Consider the following 26,312-nt stretch of genomic DNA (forward strand, 5'->3'; position numbering starts at 1 on the left):
CAAAAAAAGTGTTTTGGGGTTTCATGACCCTTTAAAGACTCTGTAAAAGTCATGACCATGACAAGTCATATGACCTCTTTAAATTGCTTTTTGGGGAAATATGTGGGTTTTTTTTTCTTTTCTGTGAATGTGAAAGGCACATGAAAGGCAGTAAAATGCTTTCCAATAAAGAACTTAGTAGTTGTGAAATATGTGTTTTTAATTAGGTAGATGTGGGAGAATGTTAATCATGACACAAAGTCTCTCTTAGTCAGCACCTCTCCTCAGCGGCTGTAATTCAAGGAACAGTTCTGTCATTATTTATTCACCCTCATGTCAGTTCAAAGGCATCTTATTTAAACTGAGTGAGTTGCATTAATATCAATTCTCTCTTGAGTATGAAGTGTGCAGTTTCAAGACAGAAATGCAAAACAAAGCTTAGTTTCAGATTCACTATTAATTGAGATAGTTATATTCAGCTCCATCCAAACACACTGGATTTCAATTCAGTCAAGCCAGTGGTGCAGAAATAACACACTTCATTGGTAATGTCATATGAGTGATAGTTCGATAAGCCGATATCTTACTAAGGAACATATCTTTACTCAGTAGTTTATATGTAAGCTTGGTCAGCACGGGGAAAAAAACAGCATCAATGGAACAGATTGCATTTTGTGTTAAGAGTGTGTGTTCAGCAGAAATGGAAATTCATTTACAACCATGTGCACGCTGAGAAATACATACGCAAAATGACCCAAAGGGAATAAAAAAGCAACATTATGTCTAAAGAAGACGATCTGACTGCTTTTACTGATTTGTAAAACTAAAGAGGCTTACAAAATCTGGCACTTAGAGAGGTTAAATAATAGACTAGAGCTGAGAGAGTGTTTACTGCTTTATATAGAGCCAACAAACCGCTACTGAAACATTAACATCGCAATAGTGGAAGTCAATGGGGTCCATCAGCTGTTTGGTTACCCATATTATTCAAAATGCTTTATTTTGTGTTCAGCAGAAGAAAGAAACTCATACAGGTTTGAAACAACTTGTGGGTGAGTAAATGATGACAGAATATTCATTTTTGGGGGAACTATCCATTTAACTCTTTCCCCGCCAAACACGAAAATTTCCGTTATTTGTGAGAAAACGCTTCCAGGCCATGTTTTCACTGTCAGACGTGAGGGGGCGCTATTACGCATCTTGTGAATGAGTCCTGAATCTCCTGATCAAAACACACGCGAGTAAGACGCAGTGAAACGAGCGATCGCATGTAATCATTTGCATATTAAAAATAACGTGATCCTCATCATTAAACAGCATATGAATCAAAACTACCTAATGTTACTGAATGAAATCTGGACCCAGAACGGGATACAGGACTGTGAAGCATTAGGAGTGTTGATGGACTCGATCTACTCCATCTGCGTTTGATCATCGCTCTGAATCTGATCTGGAGTCAGTCTTTCACAAAAAAATTATTTTCTCAGCTTTTTGTTCAAAATGTTCCTTTTTTAATGAAACCTACCCATATTCAAGTGTTTATAAAAAAGGAATGCATAAAGCTAGAATTTTTTTTGTTTGTTTAAAAGAAGAGGGTCAGCTCTTTATTTTGATATATTGCATGCTCAGATATTCATTAAACAAAATATTCTATGGGCCATTACATTTTGGTGAAAATTGTCAAAAACCCTGGCGGTAGCTGGCAACTTTTTTTTTCAAACGCTGGCGGGGAAAGAGTTAAGATGAATCACTTTTTGCACATATTTGACAGGTATGTTTGTGACCTGTTTCTGGTGCTGGAATCTCTCTGGAGACAGCAGGAGAGGGCCGGGCTCTGTAAGGTCAGTTCCTGTGAGTTGGGTAGATGTTTTTTCTTCCCTTCCCATCTCTCCATCACCGTGGTCGATCATAATGCCCAGTTCTGGAATGTTCTCCAATCGTTCGTACTGAAGAAACAAGAGAGAAACCACAGAAAATCAGGAAAAATTCAACCAAAACTAAATAAAAATATAATAAAACTAAATCAAATATTTTTATACAAAAAAAATACTTAAAAAAATATTTTTAATTTAATTTGTATTTTATTTATATTTGTTATTTATTTTATTTATATTTTGTATTTTTTCAATTTAATTTAATTGAATAAAAATATGTAAATAAAATACAAATTTGCCCACTGAGTCTATAAAAACAACGATAAAGAGTTTATAAAATATCAGTGTAATATTAAATGTATAAAGGTGATTTATTATGTTTACATTCATTAATTTACCACATGCTTTATTTGAAATGATAAAATGTTTCTTTTGTGTTAACCTGTGAAAAAATTAAATAAAAATCCGTATTATTTCGGCACTGGAAATGTTTCTGAGCTTCAGCATTAGTTTACAGCAGATCACAGCAGCTGTTGTAGATATGACAGATGGACTGTGAAATGAAAAATCGTACAACATGTGCTCACACTAATTCGCACTGTTCCAATACTGAACTATTATAGTTTGTCAGACGACCTACTGCCACACACGAAACAAACGCATTTAAAAAAAGCAGCAGCACATGTCTACAGGCACTCATCAGAAATGCAATCTTCCCATCATGCATCTTTTGCATATCAGATGGTTAATTATATCTGAGCTCTGTCAATTCAGGGTCGACTACGCCTCAAGCCCTCACCTCGGCGTGTGCACCTTCATCCACGCCGTCCGTCCTGCGGCCGAGCCTCCAGTGCATAAGGATCCAGCGCAGCTTCATGTAGACAATCACCATATTGTGGCGGAACAACCTGACTTCCTGTTGCAGCAGGACTCTTTCCTGCGGCCATGTTGGCTCATGAGACTGAAGTCCCTGCAGCTCGAGTCCTCGCCGTGCCTCTGCACGCCTCCTCTCCTCCTCCTTCGCAAGAAAAAAGCATTCAGAATAGACATGAGTTGACCATATGATTATTAATTTGACATAAGACAGATGCATCCTTAAATAGACAGTAGTAATGAGATAGTGAAACATCATGTGGGTGTTTTAAGGCAAGTAGTAAAGTTAATCCTCCTAGAAAAGCCAGCAAAATCTACTTTATTTTGCATTTTTGAAGTATGGTATAGCTGAAATAAAGCAGCCATGTTCCAAATAACGACTTTAACCACCTAAACCCCATAAAGCCTACATTATCATATTTGATGCACACATTTCTAAGACCTCAAAATGATCATCATGATCAAAACATTATTTAAAAAAAAAACTGTTTCTACATGCCGATGTCTGATTGATAATTTAGACTTTTATAGCAAACTAAAAGACCTTTTAGTATAATTGTAAAAACGTCCACCTTCAGCTCGTGGTTCATGTGTCTTTTGCTTTGAAATATTTGCTGATTTTTATAAAGTAATCATAGTAAAATTTCAAGATGACTGGACTGAAGCAACTTAGGTTTACTTGATGATCTACACTCAATGCGTTCAAATGTGAGTCTCAAATATGACCATCAGACTTTTGAGGAAGGTTTATTTGTTCATCTTTCAATGCTCTTGCATTGCATTATGAATTTTTAAAACTACAGAGCTTTGATCATAAAATGAAGCATAAAATGAAGACATTTTTAGCAGAAATAGAGTGATGAATAATATTTATATACATTTTATGCCAGTTGTCTGATATACAGATCTCACTAATTTACATTACAAGCAGCAGAATTGCATCTTACTTTTTCGTATAAATATCAGAATTTGTAATAAATAGCAATTTTTGTCCAGTTTAGGCTTATGATTATGTGCTCCATATTCTCACTATATCATACAATATGAGGCATAAAAACCTCATGCATTAAATATGAAAATCAACAAAAAATACATATGCAAACTTATTTTTAGATTTTAAAAAATATATTTCTTATCACGATTATTTTTCTATATTATTTCAATATCATATGTCAGGCTTTACAGGGTTAAGCTTGCGTGACCTAGTTGTTGTACAGATCAGATAGTCAATTAGTTATACTTCTAGTGCATGCTTTTGGTAAATTGTCTCTCTCTCCATAACAAACTACTACTTTCAAATCTATTTTATATGTGAGGAGCCTTTGAATTGGCATGTTTGCCTTTATTATGATAGGACAGTTAGTTTAGATGAGAGAGAGGGAAAGGTCCACGAGCCGAGACTTGAACTCAGGACGCCCGAAGCGTAACTGCACTAAATGTTGCTGGCTGCAGCTATTGACACCGACTTATCCTCCTTCACAAAGTGAAGCGCTCATACCTGAGTGATGGATGAGGTGAAGCTGTCTCTCTCCTCCGGTCCAGCTCTCATCCTCCTGTCGTGGTCCAGGCGTAGTTGTATCTCTCTCGTAGGCATTCCCGTCTCAGGCAGAGTCGGCTCACGAAACTGGTTTCCAGCAGAACACACAACACCAGTCTCAAAATCCCAGCACTTTCAAGAGAGACACCATCAATTTCATGCAGACATAAACACATCAGTGACATGCAGACATGAGGCGATTGTTTCAGTATCTTCTCTTTCTAGATCAAATGTTACCATTTCATGGCTTGTTAGGAAGGAGATAATGAAATTATGTTTATAGTATTGATGAACAGGACACTATTCTTATTGCAACTGTTTCTTAATAAACTCTCCAGATGTCTGGTGTCAAATGCAAGAGAATTAATGTAGAGGGTCATAATTAATTCCAATTTTTACAGGGAAGTAATGCTAAATCTGTGCTTTGTGTGTTTGTAAATTATAACAAAGGGGTCATGACATGAGAAATCGAATTGGTCTTGATATTTTGACATATAAGAGGTTTTTGTACTATTAAAACAGCCTGTAAGTTTCATAGTTAAAAACATTCTCCACATTATAAACAAAGCATTTATTTAATCAACCCAAAATAAACCAAAAAGGCTCATTTTGATATTGCGGGATCTGTGACATCACACGGGGGAATACATTTGCATATGGCCGACTACAGGGCAAGACATCGACCAATAGTTAACCATCATCTCACTGGCGTTCAGTCGCTTAATGGCTGACGTTTGTCTGCACTGGATGTGAGCGTTATGTCACAAGCAAATAGAGCCCTTTATAATGACCAATGCTGTCTACAATAGGGGTTGAACGACTTACATTTTTTTTAAAAGTCGACATTTATGTGATGAAAGTCGAGTCGACAAGTCGCTGATGACGTCATTAATGAACAAATGAGCCTGAGCCTTGAGCTGAGACACGAACGCGGGTCTTCTTCTGCACAGATAGCTATGGCATATGACACAGCACTGCCCATAAGGTTAGCTCCTACATTACAGCTTTTGTATCAGTTCTTTTGTCTTATGGTCTTTATATTTCTCACAGATTTCTGATCGTTCTGAATAAGATACAGATAAAGTAGCACAATAAAGATTACATGTGTATGCATTAGTGAGTGATTGCGTGTGAATTAATTCTACCTGGCAGCGTCTCTCTACTAATAGTGAAGCTGTGAGTTTTAGATATCAAGAAATATATGCTAAAACCTTTCAGTTTCTAAGCTATTTTATTGATAAATCCCAGAACTGTGTTGACAATACATTTCTATGCTACTGAATGGTTTCGTGTGAGGCGCGTGCGATCTCCGCGTGATCAGGCTATGTGTGTGTTGCAATGCAGCACGCAGTTTAGCGCGATGATTAACTTGCGTGTACAATAAGCGTGCATTCTCCCGATCAATTTTAAACATCCATTCGGTAATCAAACATGTCTTGTGGAGAGCTCTCGGAGTATGCATTTATTTGTCATTTTGAACTGTTCAAAACAGAGCCTGCGTGTCAGGAAAAAGCTTATCCTGTAGCGCCCTCTATAGGCCAGCGACTAGTCGACGTCAAGTTTAAAGCGGCATGACAGAGCATTAAGGTCGACAAGTCGATTAGTCGACTAGTCGGTGCAACCCCTAGTCTACACTGGATAAAGTATACAGATGTGTGTTCGCTTACACTTGAGTGTTACTGCTCACACTTGAGTCTGTCGACAACAGGACAAATAGAGGAGGGAAGGATCGTTCGCTTTGACGTGTCCAGTTTAAACAGCTAGTTTTCGTCTCTGTACAGACTTCAGAAGGATCCCAGCATCAGGAACAAGTGGATGGTTTAGTTTATCGGAGTGGCTTTTAACACTAGATGCACATAGCTTGTCTTGATGGCAGAGGCTATTTACACTAACTCCGCCCACTGACGTCTAGTTAGGACAGACACGATTACAGAAGATGATGGATGGTCACCAGTACTAATAGTGTAGCGGTGAGATGTGTGGCATAAAGTTTTGATGCAACTCGATTCAAACACACTCTGCTCCTTTTCCCCATCACATATCAGATCGAAAAGGCAATTATTTTCAATGGCAATTAAGAAAATATTCAAAAAGTAGAAATAATGTGTCTGTTGTGTGTTTAATAATAAAGTGTTCATTGGTTAGGGGTAGGTGTAGGGAGGGCTTTATCATTAATTTAAATAAATATAATAATTTACACTACATAGTTATTATTGCTCTATTTAATGTATAACAACACTGAGGTGCAAAGAAGTATAAATAGCATTTATACTATTTACTACTATTTAATATCCCAGATCATGTCGGATGTTTTTTTTTTGTTTGTTTCAAACCATTTTGTTTTGTAAACAAAGCACAATTTAATGGAAAATTCACAAAGAAACTTTTGTTGAAAAAGCTGTATTGAATCTGACAGCAGCTGCATCACAAACGCAAGTAAACTATTTCATAATGCTTTGTCTGTAAAAAACGTACTTCTAGATGTGTTAGAGCAAGCTTAATGGTTTTCCGGAATATTAGACATCAGTTACCTGTGGCTGCGGCTAAGCTTTTTATGCATACAATGATTTTTCCACATTTATCGTATTGTGCTACAAGCTGGTCTCAAGCAAATGTAACAACATTGAAGCCATTATATAATCTCTATAAGCAAACTGTCAAAGTTTTAGACAAAAAATCAAGGAGCTATCATCACTGCATTAGCATCAGAAATGATAAATTATTGACGTTTGATAGTTTTTTATTCTTTGCAGATATGTGTTTGATGTACAAGTTAATTCATGATCTTGCTCCACCACCTCTTAAACAGTGTATTACTTTCTGTAAAGACAACTCTAGGGAAACCAGGGCATCTACTAGAGGCGATTGTTCAGTTAAATTAAAAAAAACTGTATTTGGACAATCTGCATTCTCATATAGAGCAGCAGAAAGATGGAATTCATTGCCTGTTCATATTAGAGATTATACATCATTTAGTATTTTTAAAACGGAACTTAAATTATGGTGTAAGAAAAATCAGTTATGTGATCATTAATTATTTTTTTTATTGCATATATGTATGTATGTGTATATGTATGTATATGTGTATGTGTATGTATGTATGTATATATGTAAATGTGTATATATGTATGTATGTGTATGTATATATGTATATGTGTGTGTGTGTATATATGTATATGTATGTATGTATATGTATATGTATATATATAATATTATTATTATTTTTTTTGTTTATTTTATTTTATTTTTTAAATGAATTTCTATCTGATTCAATATTTCTGATATTCTGATATTATTTGTTTCTTTTTTTTTTTTTTTTCCTTCTTCTTTCTTTCTTGGATTGTAATTGAATGCTGTAATTGTATTGAACATCATCCTGCCCAGGGACCGCAGATGCAAATTAGCTATTTTAGCTAACTCTGGCACAACATTTGGGTTGTGTATGGTCCCTGTTAAATAAATAAATAAACTAAACTAAACTAAACTAAACTTGCGTGCAATAGCAAGTCTGAGTTGATTCTGTTTCCTATGCAATGACACTTGCCAATCAGTGGACGTTTACTGACGAGGCTTAAAGGAGAGTTTATGTCATGACCCCTTTAATCATCAAGTGAAGACGATTCATATGCATAAATGTAATGTAAAATAAGTCTATGCTGCCTTGAGTAATGAGTGAGCGCATAGGAAAGGCAACACTAACTAATATTTACTAGTGAAAAACGCCTTTGCTTTTGAGCCCTGAATTTCGAGGGTGAGTGAGTTAAAATATCATGGCAGAGGCTAACTGGTATTGGACATACTCAACTGATTTTAGAGGAAAAATGTAAAACTACTCTTACTGGAAGCTGAAAGCACAGTGCCGTTTCATAACTAATGCACATCATTTGTTCTTTTAGTTTGTTACAATAGTGCAAAAAACATTTTCTGTCTTTGCGAGTAGATGGAAAAAGTGAGAAAATATATAAATTACCTGCGTCCATTAGTTCCAGTCAAAATGACAAAAAACTTCTGAACTTAAAACTGTAGGGACCTTCTCAGGAGGACCATGTAAATGTGTAATGTTGCGTGTCACAAGCTGCTAAATACACTTTCTTTCTGCTGTTTTGGTTTGCCTGTTCAGTTCACACTGAAACTGAAGCTTAGACAACCATATAGACGTACAACAGATTAAATGCAAATGCATAACTGATGGCATGATTAACACACATCCAGCCGTTGGTCTCATGTTACAAACAGTCACAAATATAACGGAAACATCAACGCTCCTGCATGCGTGAGAGGATGGTGAGTTTCGTAATTCATGACAGACCAGTGTGATCTTAAACAAACAGCAGTGAGTGGAGTGAGAATCACTGTGAAACAATGGTGTGAATTAAATGATTCAAGTGAACGAACTGCTCTCGGCTATGTCTAGTGTTTCATTTAGTTGCATCTGATGACTCACTGCAGTTATTTTTTTGGTCTAATAGCCTTGTATAAAATAATTGGAAGTGATATTTTATGACTACTGGCTCTCTTTCATTCAGTTTTATTACATTAACATACATTTTATTAAATTAAACAAAGATATACAAGCTAGGGAGAATTGCTCTTCATTCTTTCCCTCTGAGAACAGGCTCCGTTTCAAAACCTACTGAGCTCCCTTGCTGTCTTCATGGGCAGCATCATCAATATTCTCACAAAAGTATAAATAAAAGTATAAATATACCAAATACAAATAATGTCATATAGTCAATGTAACACTTATGTTGTTGTGTTGTGTTGTTTTGATCATTTTTTGAAAATAAATAAATAAATTATTGAATGTATAATCTAATTATTATATTATATATCTAATGCATTGTGGGATTGCATTTGTATTATATATATATCATCATATGTTAGGATAAAATATTTTAATCCATTTTTGGAAATAAAATAATTTAATGCATTATATATTAATTATATTATATTATTATAAAATATGTTATTACATTTTTGGAAATAAAGCAATTTAATGCATAATCTAATTATATGATATATCTAATGCATTGTGGAATTGCATTTGTATTATATATTATCATATATTATTATAAAATGTTTTAATAATTTTGGGAAATACATTTATTTAATGCATTATATATTAATTATATTATATTATTATAACATATTTTGTTTTATTTTTGGAAATCAAACAATTTATGCATAATCTAGTTACACTATATATTTAATGCATTGTGGGATTGCATTATTATATATTATCATATATTATTATAAAATATTTTAATCAATTTTTGGTAATAAAATCATTTAATTCCTTATATATTAATTATGTTATATTAATTATATTATGTTATATTATATTTTAACTAAGAAAGCTATCTTAGAACTGTCATTATTTTTAAAGTTAACTTTAGGCATTGTCTATTATTTAGAGCAGACTATGTGTCTAAAGTATGCCTATGCTGCCTACAAAACACACACTAGGTTTTGAAACAGATCTAGTAGTTTTGGTGGTAGATTTGTTCACACACTGTTACCTTTGAGCTCAAACGCCAGTACATCATTTCCACTTCAAAGCTAATAAACTTGAATTTTGAAATCTGGAGCCGTATTCATTAATACTTCAGGTCGACACAGAACCCTCGTGGTTCAGATTTTTAAGATCTGGTATCTCTAAGCACACTGAGGTCATTCATGTTTCAGGATGGAAAGGTTCATCGTAAAACCAGAGTGTGAACATTTCCTCTGTTTTGTTCAGTAGTACAAATTTTCACCAGGAAAGGCACTCCTGCACTCTATTTCTCCATACACCATCAAAACATGTACTGTTTTATTGTTAAAAGGGGGAATAAAGCCTTGGTTATCTCCGGATAGCTTTGACAGCTGTGGCTTTTCATGTGATATGGTTATATTTTAAATCGGAAAACCTTTTTTTTTTTTTTTTTTTAACCTTCTGCTGTCATTTGACACATTTTTCTTTATCAAAATGGCAAGAAATTTGGGAAAGTTTTGGCACTTGCTATGTGAACACACACACAAACACACACACACACACACACACACACACACACACACACACACACACACACACACACACACACACACACACACACACACACACACACACACACACACACACACACACACACTCACACTCACACTCACACTCACACTCACACACTCACACTCACAAAACATGGACATGATTCAAAAAGGTATAAAAATAGTCACACTTAAAATGAATGGAAAACACATTTCTAGTGGAAATGTTTGCTACTGCGCCCAAATTATTGTTTTTTGAAAGCTAATTTTTTTAAGATATCAACCTGAAATTTGGAATGTAACTTGTTTAGATTCATTGCTTTAACTTTCTCACAGTCTTAGAGTAAAGTATGTTTTGGAAAGTACATACAAAATGTAATTTAGTACAAAAATGTAACTTTTATAACTTAAGTTCACATTAAAAAAAAGATTGACAGTTTAAGTTAGAATTTTTATTTTTAGGTCTATGCTCAAAAGGTGATTAAATGAGTTATAACTACTGCGTAAGTATAGGCTAATTTAGAACCAGAAAATAGCATAAAAAAAACAAAATTTTAAATAAGAAACTAATAAAATAAAAACATCTGTCATTTCTAACAGCCACATGCAAGGAGCACAGGAAAGTGCATTTACATAATTTTAAAACAATACTTTTTATTTAATTTGATATAAATGTGTGTGTGTGTGTGTGTGTGTGTGTGTGTGTGTGTGTGTGTGTGTGTGTGTGTGTGTGTGTGTGTGTGTGACCCTGTTTATGTGGTTTATGAGGACACAAATTTGTATAACTACATGGGTATTACACTGGTATTACTCTATAAAGGTGGTTTATGAGGACATATCAAATGTCCTCATAATTCAAATGGCCTTAAAAACATACTAAATGATGTTTTTTTGAGAAAGTAAAAATGCAAAATGTTTCCTGTGATGGGTAGGTTTAGGGGCAGTGTAAGGGGATAGAAAATACGGTTTGTACAGTATAAAAACCATTACGCCTATGGAGAGTCCCTGTAAACCACATAGACCAACGTGTGTGTGTGTGTGTGTGTGTGTGTGTGTGTGTGTACAATTCAATTAATAACAATTAAATAAATGTTGGTTTAATACAATAATATTATTGTCATTTTGTCTGCCTATTACTATTCTAATTAGTTTTACATTGTGTCACACTGTATTAAATTTTGTATTGCATATGTTAAATCTGTGCATGCAGAAGACATGCCAATCATATAACATAATATAAATCTTAAGAAATGTTCTGTATATTTAATTTGCACAATGTTTAAGGGATATGACGTGCATGTTGGAAAGTCAGTCGCTGCAAAATATCTCACCAAATTATTGCTCCAGCTACTTCTGTGTTTTCATCCAAAGATAGCCAAGGCTTTTCAGAAACTAAGCTGTATCTGTAATACATCTATATACCCTGTTCAGCATCTTACTAATGCAGCACATAAGGCTGTCACAGAGGCACTGCAAGGACATTTGGAGATGTAACTGGTCTTAATGATGAACGAGGCACTGACCTCGGGTCTGAAACTGTGTGGCCTGGCGTATCTACTGAGTCCAGGGGCTCCCCTGGCTGTGGCGGACCCCTTAGCGGCGCCCTCCGTGCCAATCTGCCGGTCTAGGCACCACTCCTGCTCCTCCCTTCGCCCGTACTGTGAGTGAGGGAGGGAGGGAGGGAAGGGGTTGGGGAGGTGGAGGAGAGGAGACAGAGGGAGGTGCATGGGGATCGGTGAACGACAAACAGAATCGACACACACGAGACGAGAAAGAGTGGGGGGAAAAACTGAATGTGGGTTTAAGCAAAACTTAAAAAGTGTGAAATGCAAGAAAGGGTGACACATTGTACTTCCAAAAATGATTATGAATTAAATAATAATGATCAAATGGAGAGAAAAAAAAGAGCCAGCAGGCTACAAGACAAAGAAAAGCGCAAAAAGAAAGACCAACTTAAAGATGATGGCGTAGGAGAGAGACGAGAAGAGGACGAGAATGAGGAGGAACAGAATCATGGGCTGAAACATCTGGGAACGGAATGAGGGACAAAGAGAGAAGAGGGGAAGGGCCAAGGGGAAAAAAAGAATGCAAAACACTGGTTATGAAGCGCATGCGATGGGGATACATGAGTCTTACAACCAATAACCCAAAATGTGCAGTGACAGCAGGGGCTAAGCGCTAATGGTGTCGAGCCAAATCCAAACCTGGTCAAAACCCAAACCCTCCGAGAGCTTTTGGGGTGTTTTACTCATACAAATGTACAATATAGCTTAATAATTATTAATATTAAGCTAATAATTAGAACAATAATTATAGTTCAAATAAAAAATATATTAATGTTTTAACTATATATTATTTTAATTACAATTTATTTGATTTATTAACTATTAAACTCACACACACACACACACACACACACACACACACACACACACACAAACACACACACACACACACACACACACACACACACACACACACACACACACACACACACACAATATAGTTAAAATAATTAATACATTGCTTAATAATGATATTATTTTAATTATTAGCTTTATTAATATTAAAAATCAAAACGATATATATTTACATTAAAATAATTATAATTATTTTAAAATATTTAATAACTTTTATTTTTATTATATTATTTTAAACAATTACAATGACTATACGAATTAAAAGAGTTCAAAGAAATTGACTCAAACAAAACATGAAAATTATAAATTATTTATTAACTATTAAATTAATATTTTATATACATCCATATTAATATATTAATTATTAAGCAGATTATTAAAGTAATACATTTCTAAATAAAAATATTATTTTAATTATTAGCTTTCTTAATATTAAGATGATAATTAAAACAATAAAAACATCATATAGACACATTAAAATAATAATAATTATTTTTAACTTTAAAATTTTTAATTTCATTATATTATTTTAAATAATTAATTACATTAATTAAAATAATTAACTAAAACAACTGATTATTTATTAACTATTATATATATATATATATATTCATATATTCATTCATTAAGATAATTAATAAATGTTTTTTGACTTTTTTCTTTGTATATGATATATACTATTTTGACTATACTAGTCAATAGATGTTCAATATCAAGTCCCCATCCTGAAAGAAAAGCCATTCCATAACCATACAACATAGTTTTAGTTAGCTTATTAACTGGCTTACACTAACCAAACTGCCATTGGTGTAATGTCTGATTATAACTGCACGTTTGTGATCAGCACTAACAGAATAATGCTGGAAGAGGCATAACAAACAGTGGGTGGGATTTTGCCACGGGCTTGAATTTTGGCATGACGGCAGCATGCTGCTCAGAGCGAAGCTCAGCCATGCGATGGAAGCAGCGCAGCAGTGAGCGGAAGCTCTTAAATACACATCCTATAGGAGCGTTCGCAGGTCTCTTATCATTAACTGGCGCAGGACGTCAAACCCTTCAGAGAATTGAGATGATCAGGTCGTGACTTCATGCTTGATGAAGAGTGAGTCTGTGGGTGGATTCGAGTGACGTGACCCAAAGCAAAGAACCAATGGGTTCCACCAATGAACATGAGCCAAATAAGAGAATTAACCAATCGGAGTGGGACAATGGAATTCTGGACGGAATCATGTTCAGACGCTGAAATATTCCAAAAGTTCCAAACGCTCAGAATGTGCTAAACTACAAAAATATCATCAAACCGTAGTTTTACAGTAAAGGTTATTAGTTGAAAAATTGACTCATGTTATCATAAAGCACAAAGCAGGAAAAGCTACACGCAGCCCTATATCCTCCTGGGACCCAGTAATAGACTTTTGTTCACTGTAGTGGACATTATATTTGAGTGAGTTTCTGTGACATCACACACATCACAGTTTTGAGTCAGGATGTCCTTCATAGAGCACATTCAGGGCTTTGCACTGATACCAAATGTTTGGAGGTTTCACCAGGACAACAACAACAACTTCTTGGTCTTTAAAAATGGCTGACATTATATGACTCACAATATGATAATATTTTGTCATTATAATTTAAATCTGATTAATTTTCAAATTGTTTGTTATAAATCAACATCTCAGGAAATGCTATGGGGTTTCTAATCAAAATATGACTTTCTGTTACAAAACAGGGCATTGATTTCATAAATGTCCACTGTAGAGGACACCGGGACTTAAATCATGTTTATCAGGCATTTTGGAGACACAACAAGTAAATAGGGAAATAAATTATATATCAATATTCCTATGAAGTATTACATCTTATTATGAAAATGTTGCCAATTATTACTGCCCTTATTACACTTCTTTTTTTCATTACATGTTGCACCAAGAACACAATAATATGCTAATTAGATGCAGCGTATCGATACATTGTATGGCCATTTTACCCACATATTGCATAAAGTAAGATGGTATATCAAAGCATTCAGTTATATATTTTATAGCATAGCTCAGAATAATCTTTAAAAAAGTTTGTTTTAAACAAATCCTAAAACTTAAAAATGTATTCGTAAATTTAAAATAAATCCCATTGTTTTTGCCTATACATGCTATTTAATTTCATTAAAAAAAATTAACAACTGAGTCCTGGTGTCAACTACAGAGGACATATCATAACATATGAATACAATATAATTTTTCAAAAAAATAATGTGTCCATTTGTTTCTTATGCTCTAAACAATCCGATGACATGAAAAAAGAAAAACAATTCGAAAAGCTTTTTTTCTGGGTCCCAGGAGGATATGGAAGGCCGCTTTCTGAGACTATTAAGCATATATGACACTTAAACATGTGAAACTCAATCACTGAGACAAACGACACCGGCAGATCAGCTGCATTATTCCTGAGAATGAGCAAGTCACATAAATATACAGAGACACAGACATTCAGTGTATTCAGAGTGTGTTTACAGGCCCTACTGGAGGTTATTCGGAAAACAAAAAACGCAGTGTAAGCACTTCTTATATGTCATATCTTATATTTATGGATGCATGCTCCACATATGTTGCATAAGCATTAACTGCAAATAAATAAAACCTACTAGATTTGCTCAAGGCTAGAACCCATGTGATGGAAAAACATGTTTTGCTGCCATTTTAACTGGTGTTAGTATGCATAATGCCACATCAACAAGGCCCAAAATTAACAAGTGCCAATGAATAAAATAAAATAAAGATTAATTTAGCTAATTACGATATCCTTATTAAGAAGTGTAACATATTGAAAACATGAGGACTTAAAACATAATGCAAGTCTATATTTTTAGTCAGACGGCCAGAAATAAACTTGAAAGGGTTCACCCAAAAATGAAAATTCTCTCATTTATTTCTCATCCTCATGTCGTTCGACACCCGGAAGACATCCGTTCATCTTCGGAACACAAATGAAGATATTTTTGTTGAAATCCGATCGCTCAGAAAGGCTATAGTGATGGCGGATTTCAAAACAAAGATTGAAATGGTTATTAATCAGTGTATCGGTTCATGTCAGACATCGCGTGCCAAACGGCTGAAATCATGTGACTTTGGCAATTCGAATCATGAATCGATTCAATGATTCCTAACGGTTCGAATCTTTGTTTTGAAATTGGCCCATCACTATATAAGTCATTATATAGTGGGGGGGGGGGGGGGGGGGGGGGGGTTGCGCACTCGTCTAGCCACTCTCAATTCACTTCTGAGCTGTAAACGCCATCAGCGAGTCAGCTTTGACCGCGACTCTGGAAGACTTGGAGTTAAGCTTTTCTCTGAGAAAAGAACGGCACTGAAGTCATTCTTAAGAAGGGAAGATGTGTTCGGAGTTTAGCCGACCGGATACGGCGAATGTTTAATCAATCAGCGAGCTCTGCTTCACCTTCGTTGCTCTGGTAGGTGTAGCGCTATCCTATCGCATGCAGAGGGAGTTTGAAAGACAACCGTTTATCCGCCCCTCGGATTGAGCTGTCAATGGTGAGTTTCCAGACCAAACATCTTGATGTGGGACTGGTTTGTCAGGCTAGTGAGATGGGCTTTGTAACGACATCTTTAGTGCCTTTATGGGTCTTGAAAGAGGAAATGAAATTGGTGTCAGTCAAGGCCTTTCTGAGCGATCGGATTTCAACACTAATATCTTCGTTTGTGTTCAGAAGATGAACGGAGGTCTGATGGGTGTCCAACGACATGAGGATGAGGAATTAATGACAGAATTTTCATTTTTGGGTGAATTAACCCTTTAAGCAAGTATGCGATTGCTGCTGCGATCATTTGGCCAGCGGCGTTCTTGCATTCGGCAGCATTAGCGTCTATCAACGCAAGATCAACTTCATGCATCGATGCACTGGAAAATGCAAGTACATGCTCTGGCCAAGCGCTGAAGCATTCATGCACTTGTGTTCATATAGTATAATGTGCTGCAAATCACACAATGCTATTTTTGACAAATAAATATGCATGAAAAAAGTCTGAAATTAAAATTTTTAAAATACAAAAAAAAAAGGGATATTTATGGCAGGCAATACATTTTGGACCCTGTAAATCAATGACAGCCAACATAGTCCTGTGAAGCAAAGCCATGCAGAAAACATCCCCAAACCCCGCGCACAGGGCACAAGACAAGGGGATTTTGGGTATGAGGAGAGGGCAGGTACAGATGCAGGTGTACATGAGCAGCATTGAGGGTGGTTACTGCTAGGAAAGGACAGGTAAGGGCATCTTGGCTGAGCCGGGTGGCACTCTGGCATGTGTGGGTAAAGGAAATTTGCATTGCATTGTGAGATATACTATTCCACACAGTCAGGGCTTGACATTAACTTTTTTGCTAACCAGATACTATGGCTAGTGGTTTTCCAAGTTTACGAGCCAATCAGCATTTTCAATGGCCACAATTTAGACATCGGTATCATGGGGAAAAACTGCCATATTGATATTTATAATATTATCTGATAATTTGTCAGTAGGTTTATAAGGCTGCTGTCACTTTAAGAGCTGATGCACAGATCAATTATACTGTTACATATGCGTTTTCTTTCTCAACTTAAAACAGAACTGACTGTGTTCACGTGAATACTCACCAAAACTGGCATTTTGACATTGTGTGTGTATTTGATTGTTTAAGCGAAATAAGCAGAAAAAATTAGCTTAATTTAGTACTAAGAGCCGGCTTTATGTGCGCGCACACTGGGTGTTTGAGCACAAAATCTGTGGGAATTAATAAAATTATGCACAATCCCATGCTAAAATTCAAGCCTGTAACAGCAACAATATTCATTTGGAGAAATCGATATGCATCTCATTTTTATTTTATTTTTGACAACACTATATTTCACTTAGATTATTATTTCACATGCCTTTTTAAAAGACTACAATTTTGAAACTATGTATGTTAAATATAAAATTCAACCCGCCAAAGTGGCTTTTAGGAGTGACTGCTGCTGAAATACATGCGCATTAGGCGGGTTGGCGGGTGTTAATGTCAAGCCCTGCACGTAGTGTTCCCCAACATATTGTGCACATTTTGGCAAATACAGCAGGTAATCTGGGTAGTCTGTGCATGCAGAAAATGTATTTACATAAACATAGCACTAGTAATTTAGTGTAAAAGCTGGTGAACGAGTGTTGGTCTAAGCTGGGACCTGTTTAACTGAAAGTTATATTCAAGTTATTAATCTCAAAGTGAATTTAAAAAGCACCCTTCGCAAACATCTCACCAATGCTGTCTCCTGCTGTTTTACCCTCTCATTAATCTCAGAGCAGGTCTATCAGAACATAACTCCCATTAATCTTTCACACACATCTTTTTCACACATTCTGTAACTTATAACAAATGATCAGAAGTTAAAAGAAAGTGGATAACCAGCTTTGCTAGTCAAATACTCTGCCTACAGCTCCACATATATCAAGCAAGTCTCTCCATTTGCTCTTTTATCTCTGATTTGGGTGTTTTTGTCTCTGGTTTGAGGAGTTTTGTCATGGGTAAAAGAGCACACCAAACTTAATTAAGGTTTTGCATGAATGCCTGCAGTCGTAGTTTGATTAAATCACACTTTAGCAATAGGTAGTAGTGTTATTATTGAAGGAACGGTTTACTTCTACCATCTACATCCAAGTGATGCATCCAGAGCAATGCTTGACTTATATAGGAATAATATAAGGGAATAGTTCATCCAAGAATAAAAATTCTGTCATTATTTATGTCATTCAAAAAATATTTAATTTCAGAAACACTTTATTTTACAGTGTCATTGTTACTGTAGTAATAACTATAAATTATGCATAATTACATGCATTTAACCCTAAACCAAACCGGATGGTATTTACAATTTGCAAAAATACCAATTATCATTACTCAGTACTTAAATGTATAATTACACTGTAATACTGACACCTTAAAATAAAGTGTAACCCAATTTTCTTTTTTCTGAACAACACAGTAGATGATATTTTAAGATGTTTATTCAATAATGTTTAGTCAATGTGACTTTCAAAATGTTCAAGCTCCAAGAAAGACAAAGGTAGTTGGAAAAAAAATATTGCTCACTTTGCATGATAAATAGATATAAAATATGCCTTTGTTGACTGAACACACACAATTGAGTGACACAAACCTTGTTAGTTTGAATATACCAGTCACGATATATGGATTCATTTGGCTATTTTGGAGCTTGAAAGTTTGAGGTCCCATTGACTTTATTAATATGGCCAAAAATAGCTGAACCATTCTTAAAATGTAATCTTTTGTGTTTTGCAGAACAGGAGGAGTAAATGATGACAGAAGTTTTAGTCTTGGGTGAACTATCTCGTTTCGTTTTGCCTTACATATTGAGTTGACTAATCATGCCAGCCAAAGTTAGTTGAATAGCTTCCTTTGTGGTGCATTCAGGACTTTCAGGACTGACGGTATATGCCACATAAAGATGCAGAACCAATATAAAGGTGTGTGCATTCTCAAAAAGGGACTTTCAAATGAGGAAGCAGCAAAGGAAAAAGGAAGTTGCCATGTCATGTGATTGCATATGAAGGCAAACACTGAATAAAGATGAAGGGTCGAGTGACATATCCTACCTGGAAGTCCGTCACCAGATCCCTTCCCAGTGTGCCAATAGGCGAGTCCCTTGACATGGAGGTAACGGTGGAAAGGAAGCTACTAGATTCAGTGAGGTTGGGCATGGGGGAAAGGTCATCGACACGGTCCCGTAGACCCTCCCCTAGATGGTCCACTTTGTCCATGAATTGCTGGAGTTCTGTACGGAAAGCCTTCATGCGGCTGTTGATGGAATCCAGCACCTGAGAGTCGGGTTTCGATTCAGCCGAATCTCCATCGCCCCTGAATTCTGAACCCTCCACAAGAAGGTCCCCTCCCAGGACTACCAGACGACCTTCGCGAATCAGACTGCCTGTGTCCGTGATGAGCCTTTCCACTGTTTTTCCAAGCCGCTCAGCTTCACGTCTGACATTATTGAGCGTCTCTCTATCTTCCCGTCTCCGCTGGGCCAACTCGACCGCTCCCAGCTCACCAGTGTCTGAGGGTTTCTCTCCACTGGCGAATCCAGAGGTGGTCGTCTTCTCAAACAAGTCATCAGAGTCGCTCTCACCACCAACAGGACCCTCACGTTTGGGGTGGAGCAGCAGAAGCCTGGCAGTCTCATCCTCATCTGGTTCCCTCCGCCCGGCATCACTATCCACGTCGCTATCCCGCGGGCTACTGGAGCGCATTCCCAAGTGTGCTGCCAGGTCACAGCGCTGCATATTGGAGATTAGCACCCGGTTCTCGTACTGGAGCTTCATCACCTTGCCACTTAGCTCGTTGACCTGGAGTCTTGCGGCTTTCAGCTCTTCCTGGAGTGTGGCGCCACTCCCTGCTCCCGAAAAACCATTACCTCCTCCATTACCAGGTTTGAGCGTACCTCCACTTCCACCCTCAGCTCCCTCGGACTCCCGGTCAGCTTGGTTGGGCCCGAATTTGAAGCGGTTGAGCTCGGATGTCAGTTGTTTGTTGTGATCCTCAATCTCAGAAATGGAGCGACGCAGCAGCTCCGCCTCCTCTTCAACAAACTGCAAGTGCCTTCGCAATTCGCTTGCAGATTCCAGGGCGTCGCCACCATATGGTGAGGTAGGGACACTTGAGAAGGGTTCGCGCCCAAAGCAGTCCCTCTCATATTGGCAGCGGAGGTCTTCGTTTTCCGCCCTAAGGCCACGGTTCTCCACCTCCAGCTCTACGATCTTCCTCCCCAGGATGTTGGCTTCCTCTTCAACCAGTTTGAGCCGTAACCGCAACTCAGCTTCCCGGGTGGTGTGGGGTCCTCCACCGGTCACCTCCACCAGGGGCAAAGGGCTGTCTACATCGCCATATACAGATTTATACTTCTGCAATTCCTGTTCCAGTTCATCCTTCTCACGTCCAATTTTTGCCATTTTTTTACGCATAAGGGCCGATTCCTCCTTGGCAAACTGTAGCTGACAGCGCAGATCTGCACTGTCCTCCTAAAAATAAAGAAATATGTGAATGTGTGAGACAATACCAATCATTTCGAATGTATTAGAGTTGTTCTGTATAAAGGCTGTGAATTGATCTCTGTGTTTGTTTATACACACCTGAGTAAAAGACTTCTTATCTTTGAAAGTTTCTCTACTGCCTCTCCTCCGCAGAGCAGTCTGAAAGACAACAAGAGCAAAGTTAGACCGGACAAAGCAGGCCAGGTTTCCATTCATTTACAGGTGATCAGCTGTCAACAAAAATGAGCCTAGAAACTAAAATGCAGAGACTTAACAATGATATGTGATGCTAGATTGAGATTTCCAAAGTTTTTTTTAAGCTTCCACAGTTTTCAAGTTTTCAAGCAACTTCAAGTGCCGTTCTTTTGCACTTTTGCAAAATGGAAATTTGAAATTATGATTTTCAAATGAATTGAATGGAATGCAGCATTATGTAAATCAAGACAAAACAAGATGGTCGTCAAGCATCACCCAGTGTTAAAAAATGTAAAGGAATGGATGAGGCCAGATTATTTAATGATAATCAAGAACACACAGGCTAGAGATGGTAATAATATTGTAGACAGCAAATCTGCTGAAAAATGAATCTTAATATATTTTCTGGTTGGTACATATGTGTAGGAAATCAAGCCAACTGCACAAGAATGAACCACTTGAGATGCATTCTCAGTGTTGCCACAAGAGGCATGAAGTCTCCTGATCATCCTTCCTTCAGATCAACTACTGCCATGGCAGAGCAACAGTTTTAAGAGATTCGTACAGAGCAAGTTCGTCAATATATTTGTAGCTAGCTAACGGAAAAAACACATCCAATTATGTTGCTATAATTACTGGCTGAGCGCGCATTATCTCTTACTTAAATCAAAAGCTAAAGTGGGTAAGCTTTGACCTTCTTACTGCTGGTCTATCTTGAGTCATACGCTGAACTTAAATAGCTGCTGCTGATGGCTACGTTAGCTTGAATCATTTATGGCCAGACAGATGGAAAGTGTGAGATGGGCACAGGAGAGGAGGGAGTTTTCATCAAAACTTTTGATCAACACACAGCAACAGTGTGCAAGAGAGAGAGAACCTAGAGACAACTCCAAAACAAAGGAAGAGAAGCATGATGAGGTGATTTTTATGTGGGCTTGGCCAAGTCTGAAATTTGATTACAATTTTAATTTCACAATTTCCCCGTTCGAATGAAGTCATCACCACTAGATGCCACACAAACACCCACAACCGAAGGATGCGAAGTCAGGCATTACTATTACTATTGCTCATACTATTACTCCTCAGACTAACTATTGAACTTCAGTGTGTAACTCATCCTGGCAATTTGAATAAATGAATGATTCCTCAAATCACGTGTCTTGTTTAGGAGAGCAGTGCTGTTATTTACATTTTACATTTTTTCATTTGGTAGAAGCTTTTATCAAGGATGCACCAATGTTTTGGCCTATGAAAACAATTATTTTCACTATCGTCCATCAGCCATTTAAAAACAGCCCATGATCAGATCCGATTATATGCTGTCAATCAAAAGGGAGCGGAAAAACGTGTCAGACTGACACTGTGTGGGAAAACGACAATAACAGATTAACAGTTAAAAATAGTGACGTTAAAACAGCCTCTATTTAACTCTATGAACCACCTGTAGTTTAAGCCAGGGTTGCCAGATCACTAAACACCCTACACTAAACATTATTTGTAGCTCCTCCCATCCAATAATCGCAAATAAAGCTGTGATTTGTTGCTTCTGATATAAGGCCATATCATACACCCGGCGCAATGCAACGCCAGGCCAAAATAGATAGACAGACAGACAAACAGACAGATGACAGACAGACAGACAGACAGACAGACAGACAGACAGACAGACAGACAGATAGATAGATAGATAGATAGATAGATAGATAGATAGATAGATAGATAGATAGATAGATAGATAGATAGATAGATAGATAGATAGATAGATAGATAGATAGATAGATAGATAGATAGATAGATAGATAGATAGATAGATAGATAGACATAACTTAAGTGTGTAAAATGCAGTGATTTGGACACAACAGAGAGTGTTTTTCATGGATGATATATATATATATAAAAGAAAATAGATAGCAACACACCAGAGAAAAATGTTGATTATAAACAATTTTATTTTGCGATTAAATTGCGACGCACAAGTTTTGCTAGTTTCAGCCCGACACAGTTCTCATTTTCACGTCCAGCTCCACGATGTTTAAATATCAAACGCACTGGTGCATCTGTTCAGCCCATGGGCGTCTGGTCTAAACCAGGAGTGTTCAGGAGCATCGTTGGTGTGTTGCTATTGTGAGGAACTGAAAACCACTGACCATTGACCAACACAAACCTGCTCTAAAGTCAATAGTGCTCTATTTATTGTGTTATTTAAAGGGGGTGTTAGTAATATACACCTATAGGTGGTGCACAACTCGCGTACACTCTGCTTATTACACACACAGGGACGCGCAGCACACAAAAATTATTAAAAATAAAAGGACTCATCTCTGGAGAAGCATCCAGTCTTTCCGCTTGCAAATCCTAGCATGGAAAAGAGCAACAATTTTGGACCGTGCAGCTGGCGCGCCAACCGTTTTTTCCGTTGTTAAACTAGCAAAAGTGGATTCGGACACACCCTAAGTGCACCTGTGGCGTGCCATGAGCTCAAATCCTTAAAATAGGGCCCATAGTCTCAGCCTTCAAATTCTGTCCATTTTATCATGAAATTAAAACAATAAACGCCATTTTGATGCTCTTAAATGTGATGTGACAGAAGAACGTTTTTCCTTAAGAAACTATTGGTATCGGAAGATGTCATCCTGAATAATCTGCTATCTAGAAATTTAGTTTTGGTGCATTTCTATCCAAAATTACTTGCATTACTTGGGTTTTATTACTTTAATTGTTTTATACGTTTGGATACCTTGAATGCAATGACCTTGCAACCCTCTAATACTCTATAGCAACTGCACAGCAATGCCAAACATGCTAAAAACTACATTGCAGTGCCTTGGAAACCACCCAGAACACACTAGCATTGTGGCAATGACTTTTGTAATTTCCAGAGAGACTGCAATGTATTAGCATAAGTAATGCACACACACACACACAGATCATGTTACACAAATGCATTAGTGCGCAAAATACTCTCTTTCTAATTCTCTCCAGCCCTCGGTAGCATGCAAACACAAATACAGTTACATCTGCAACAATAATGCCATGCATCTGCTCTAGAGGAACACGTGGCAACTATTCACAACTCAAACGTGGGACAAAAATATGTTCTTTGTCCTTCTTAAGTGTATGATTATCTTATTGGAAAGGCATCACAACACGCCTGTACTCTGCAGCCTGCGTGCATGTGTTTTCTAAAGACTTACGTAATGTAACGTCTGTAGCTTAGTGACAAAAAAAACACAACAACTGCCGAAAACCTTTACTGAATGCTTGTATTTGAACTAGCAAATGCTCTAAGATGCAATATGGTGCTAACTGAACAAAAAATAGTTTCTCCTTTAATTTTAAGATTTTGTGGAGAACAAATGGAGATTTTTACTGAAGTCTCTTGCATCTTAGACTAAGTTAATATGGACATTTCTAATTCAATTTCCCTAAATATCAAACTATCTGAACTGCTATCCACATTCATTTTATTGCAAATGTTTAATATTTGCTTATCTTTAATCTGCCTGAGAAATTTAAGATTGATCATTACATTAAAATAATTTTAAAGTCCTTATACCGTTCAAAAGTTTGGGGTTAGAGAAAAAAAATACATTTATAATGTTACAAAAGATTCTATATCAAATAAATGCTGTTCTTTTGGACTTTCTGTGCATCAAAAAACCTGAAAAAAATATTGTTTTAATGTTTTTTAAGCAGCAAATCATCATATGAGAATGATTTCTGAAGGATCATGTGAAACTGAAGACTGGAGTAATGATGCTGAAAATTCAGCTTTGATCACAGGAATAAATTACATTTGACAATATATAAAATTTTTAATTTTTAATAATATTTTACATATTCCTGTTTTTTACTGTAACATAATTTTGATCCAATAAATGCCACCTCGGTGAGCATAAAAGACTTCTTTCCAATCACAAACTTTTGAATGTTAAGAGTATGTAAAACGTAACCTCTGAGCAACAGAGATATTGTATTTTCATGTGAAAAGAAAAAAAGGTTGAGTAGTACAAGAGGAGAACCTCAGAAAGAGGCAAGTTGCATAGCAGAGAGTGCTCACAACAGTGGTGCGTTGTGATAATCACAGTCGACTAATCCTGCTGTCTGGCCCCGTCCCAAATCAGATCACCGCCTGTCCTCCAGTTCCACCCCACCCCTCTACATCCACAAACCATCAGCTACTGGCCATCTAGTCTATTAGGATGACAGAAACCCATCAAAACGATTGACTTGAAGGTCGCATATAAGAAGAAAATTATGTTTTAAGTTATTACGGATGGACGGACGGACGGACGGACGGACGGACGGACGGACGGATGGATGGATGGATGGACAGACAGAATGATAAATAGATGATAGATGATGCTGGCAGGTGGCTGGATGGATGGATGGATGGATGGATGGATGGATGGATGGACAGACAGAATGATAAATAGATGATAGATGATGCTGGCAGGTGGCTGGATGGATGGATGGATGGATGGATGGATGGATGGATGGATGGATGGATGGATGGATGGATGGATGGATGGATGGATGGATGGACAGAATGATAAATAGATGATAGATGATGCTGGCAGGTGGCTGGATGGATGGATGGATGAAAGGACAGAATGATAAATAGATGATAGATGATGCTGGCAGCTGGCTGGCTGGATGGATGGATGGATGGATGGATGGATGGATACAGAACGATAAAATGATAGAAGGAACGACAAATAGGGGATGAATGGATGGATGGATGGATGGATGGATGGATGGATGGATGGATGGAATGATAAATAGAGGATGGATGGCTGGCTGGCTGGCTGGATGGATGGATACAGAACGATAGATAGAACTGTAGATGGAACAATAAATAGATAAAGGATAGATGGATGGATATATTGATAAATAGATGATGGATGGATGGATGGATGGATGGATGGATGGATGGATGGATGGATGGATGGATGGATGGATGGATGGATGGATATAGAACGACAGAATGATAGAAGGAACGACAAATAGAGGATGAATGGTTGGATGGATGGATGGATGGATGGATGGAATGATAAATAGATGATGGATGGATTAATGAATATAGAATGATAGATATACAGATGGACATTTTTTGCAAGATTTTGAATAAAAAAAATAAAAGATTTTTGCTGAATATTCAATGCACTTGTTTTAAACGGATAATTCATTGATTCTTTTTGCCCTTTTGTTTCACTCTTGGTGTGAATATGCGTTTTTACTGCTATCATTTCAATTAAGTGCATTTGTTAAGCACTTTTCACAAGCAATATTGTTCCAATGTCACACGCACACAAATGCTCAAACGTGTTTTATGAAATGC

General features: G+C 36.9%; 1 protein-coding gene across 4 annotated transcripts in view; it reads right to left on the bottom strand.

Annotated features, from left to right (window-relative positions):
• LOC137089279 (microtubule cross-linking factor 1) overlaps window positions 1-26,312 on the bottom strand; it is a 75,368-nt gene that overhangs the window by 21,535 nt on the left and 27,521 nt on the right. For 2 of the 4 annotated variants that reach the window (XM_067452817.1, XM_067452820.1), the window contains exons 4-9: window positions 20,876-20,935; window positions 19,346-20,764; window positions 11,811-11,945; window positions 4,225-4,350; window positions 2,653-2,871; window positions 1,764-1,925 (exon numbers count right to left, since the gene is read on the bottom strand). In XM_067452817.1, coding sequence (XP_067308918.1) covers window positions 1,764-1,925; window positions 2,653-2,871; window positions 4,225-4,350; window positions 11,811-11,945; window positions 19,346-20,764; window positions 20,876-20,935 — 2,121 coding nt within the window. Of the gene's footprint in view, window positions 1-1,763; window positions 1,926-2,652; window positions 2,872-4,224; window positions 4,396-11,810; window positions 11,946-19,345; window positions 20,765-20,875; window positions 20,936-26,312 lie in introns of all 4 variants that reach the window. The other 2 variants (XM_067452818.1, XM_067452819.1) reach the window with 2 other exon arrangements.

This window comes from Pseudorasbora parva, chromosome 9 (assembly GCF_024679245.1).
Source record: "Pseudorasbora parva isolate DD20220531a chromosome 9, ASM2467924v1, whole genome shotgun sequence".
Classification (NCBI taxonomy): Eukaryota; Metazoa; Chordata; class Actinopteri; order Cypriniformes; family Gobionidae; genus Pseudorasbora; species Pseudorasbora parva.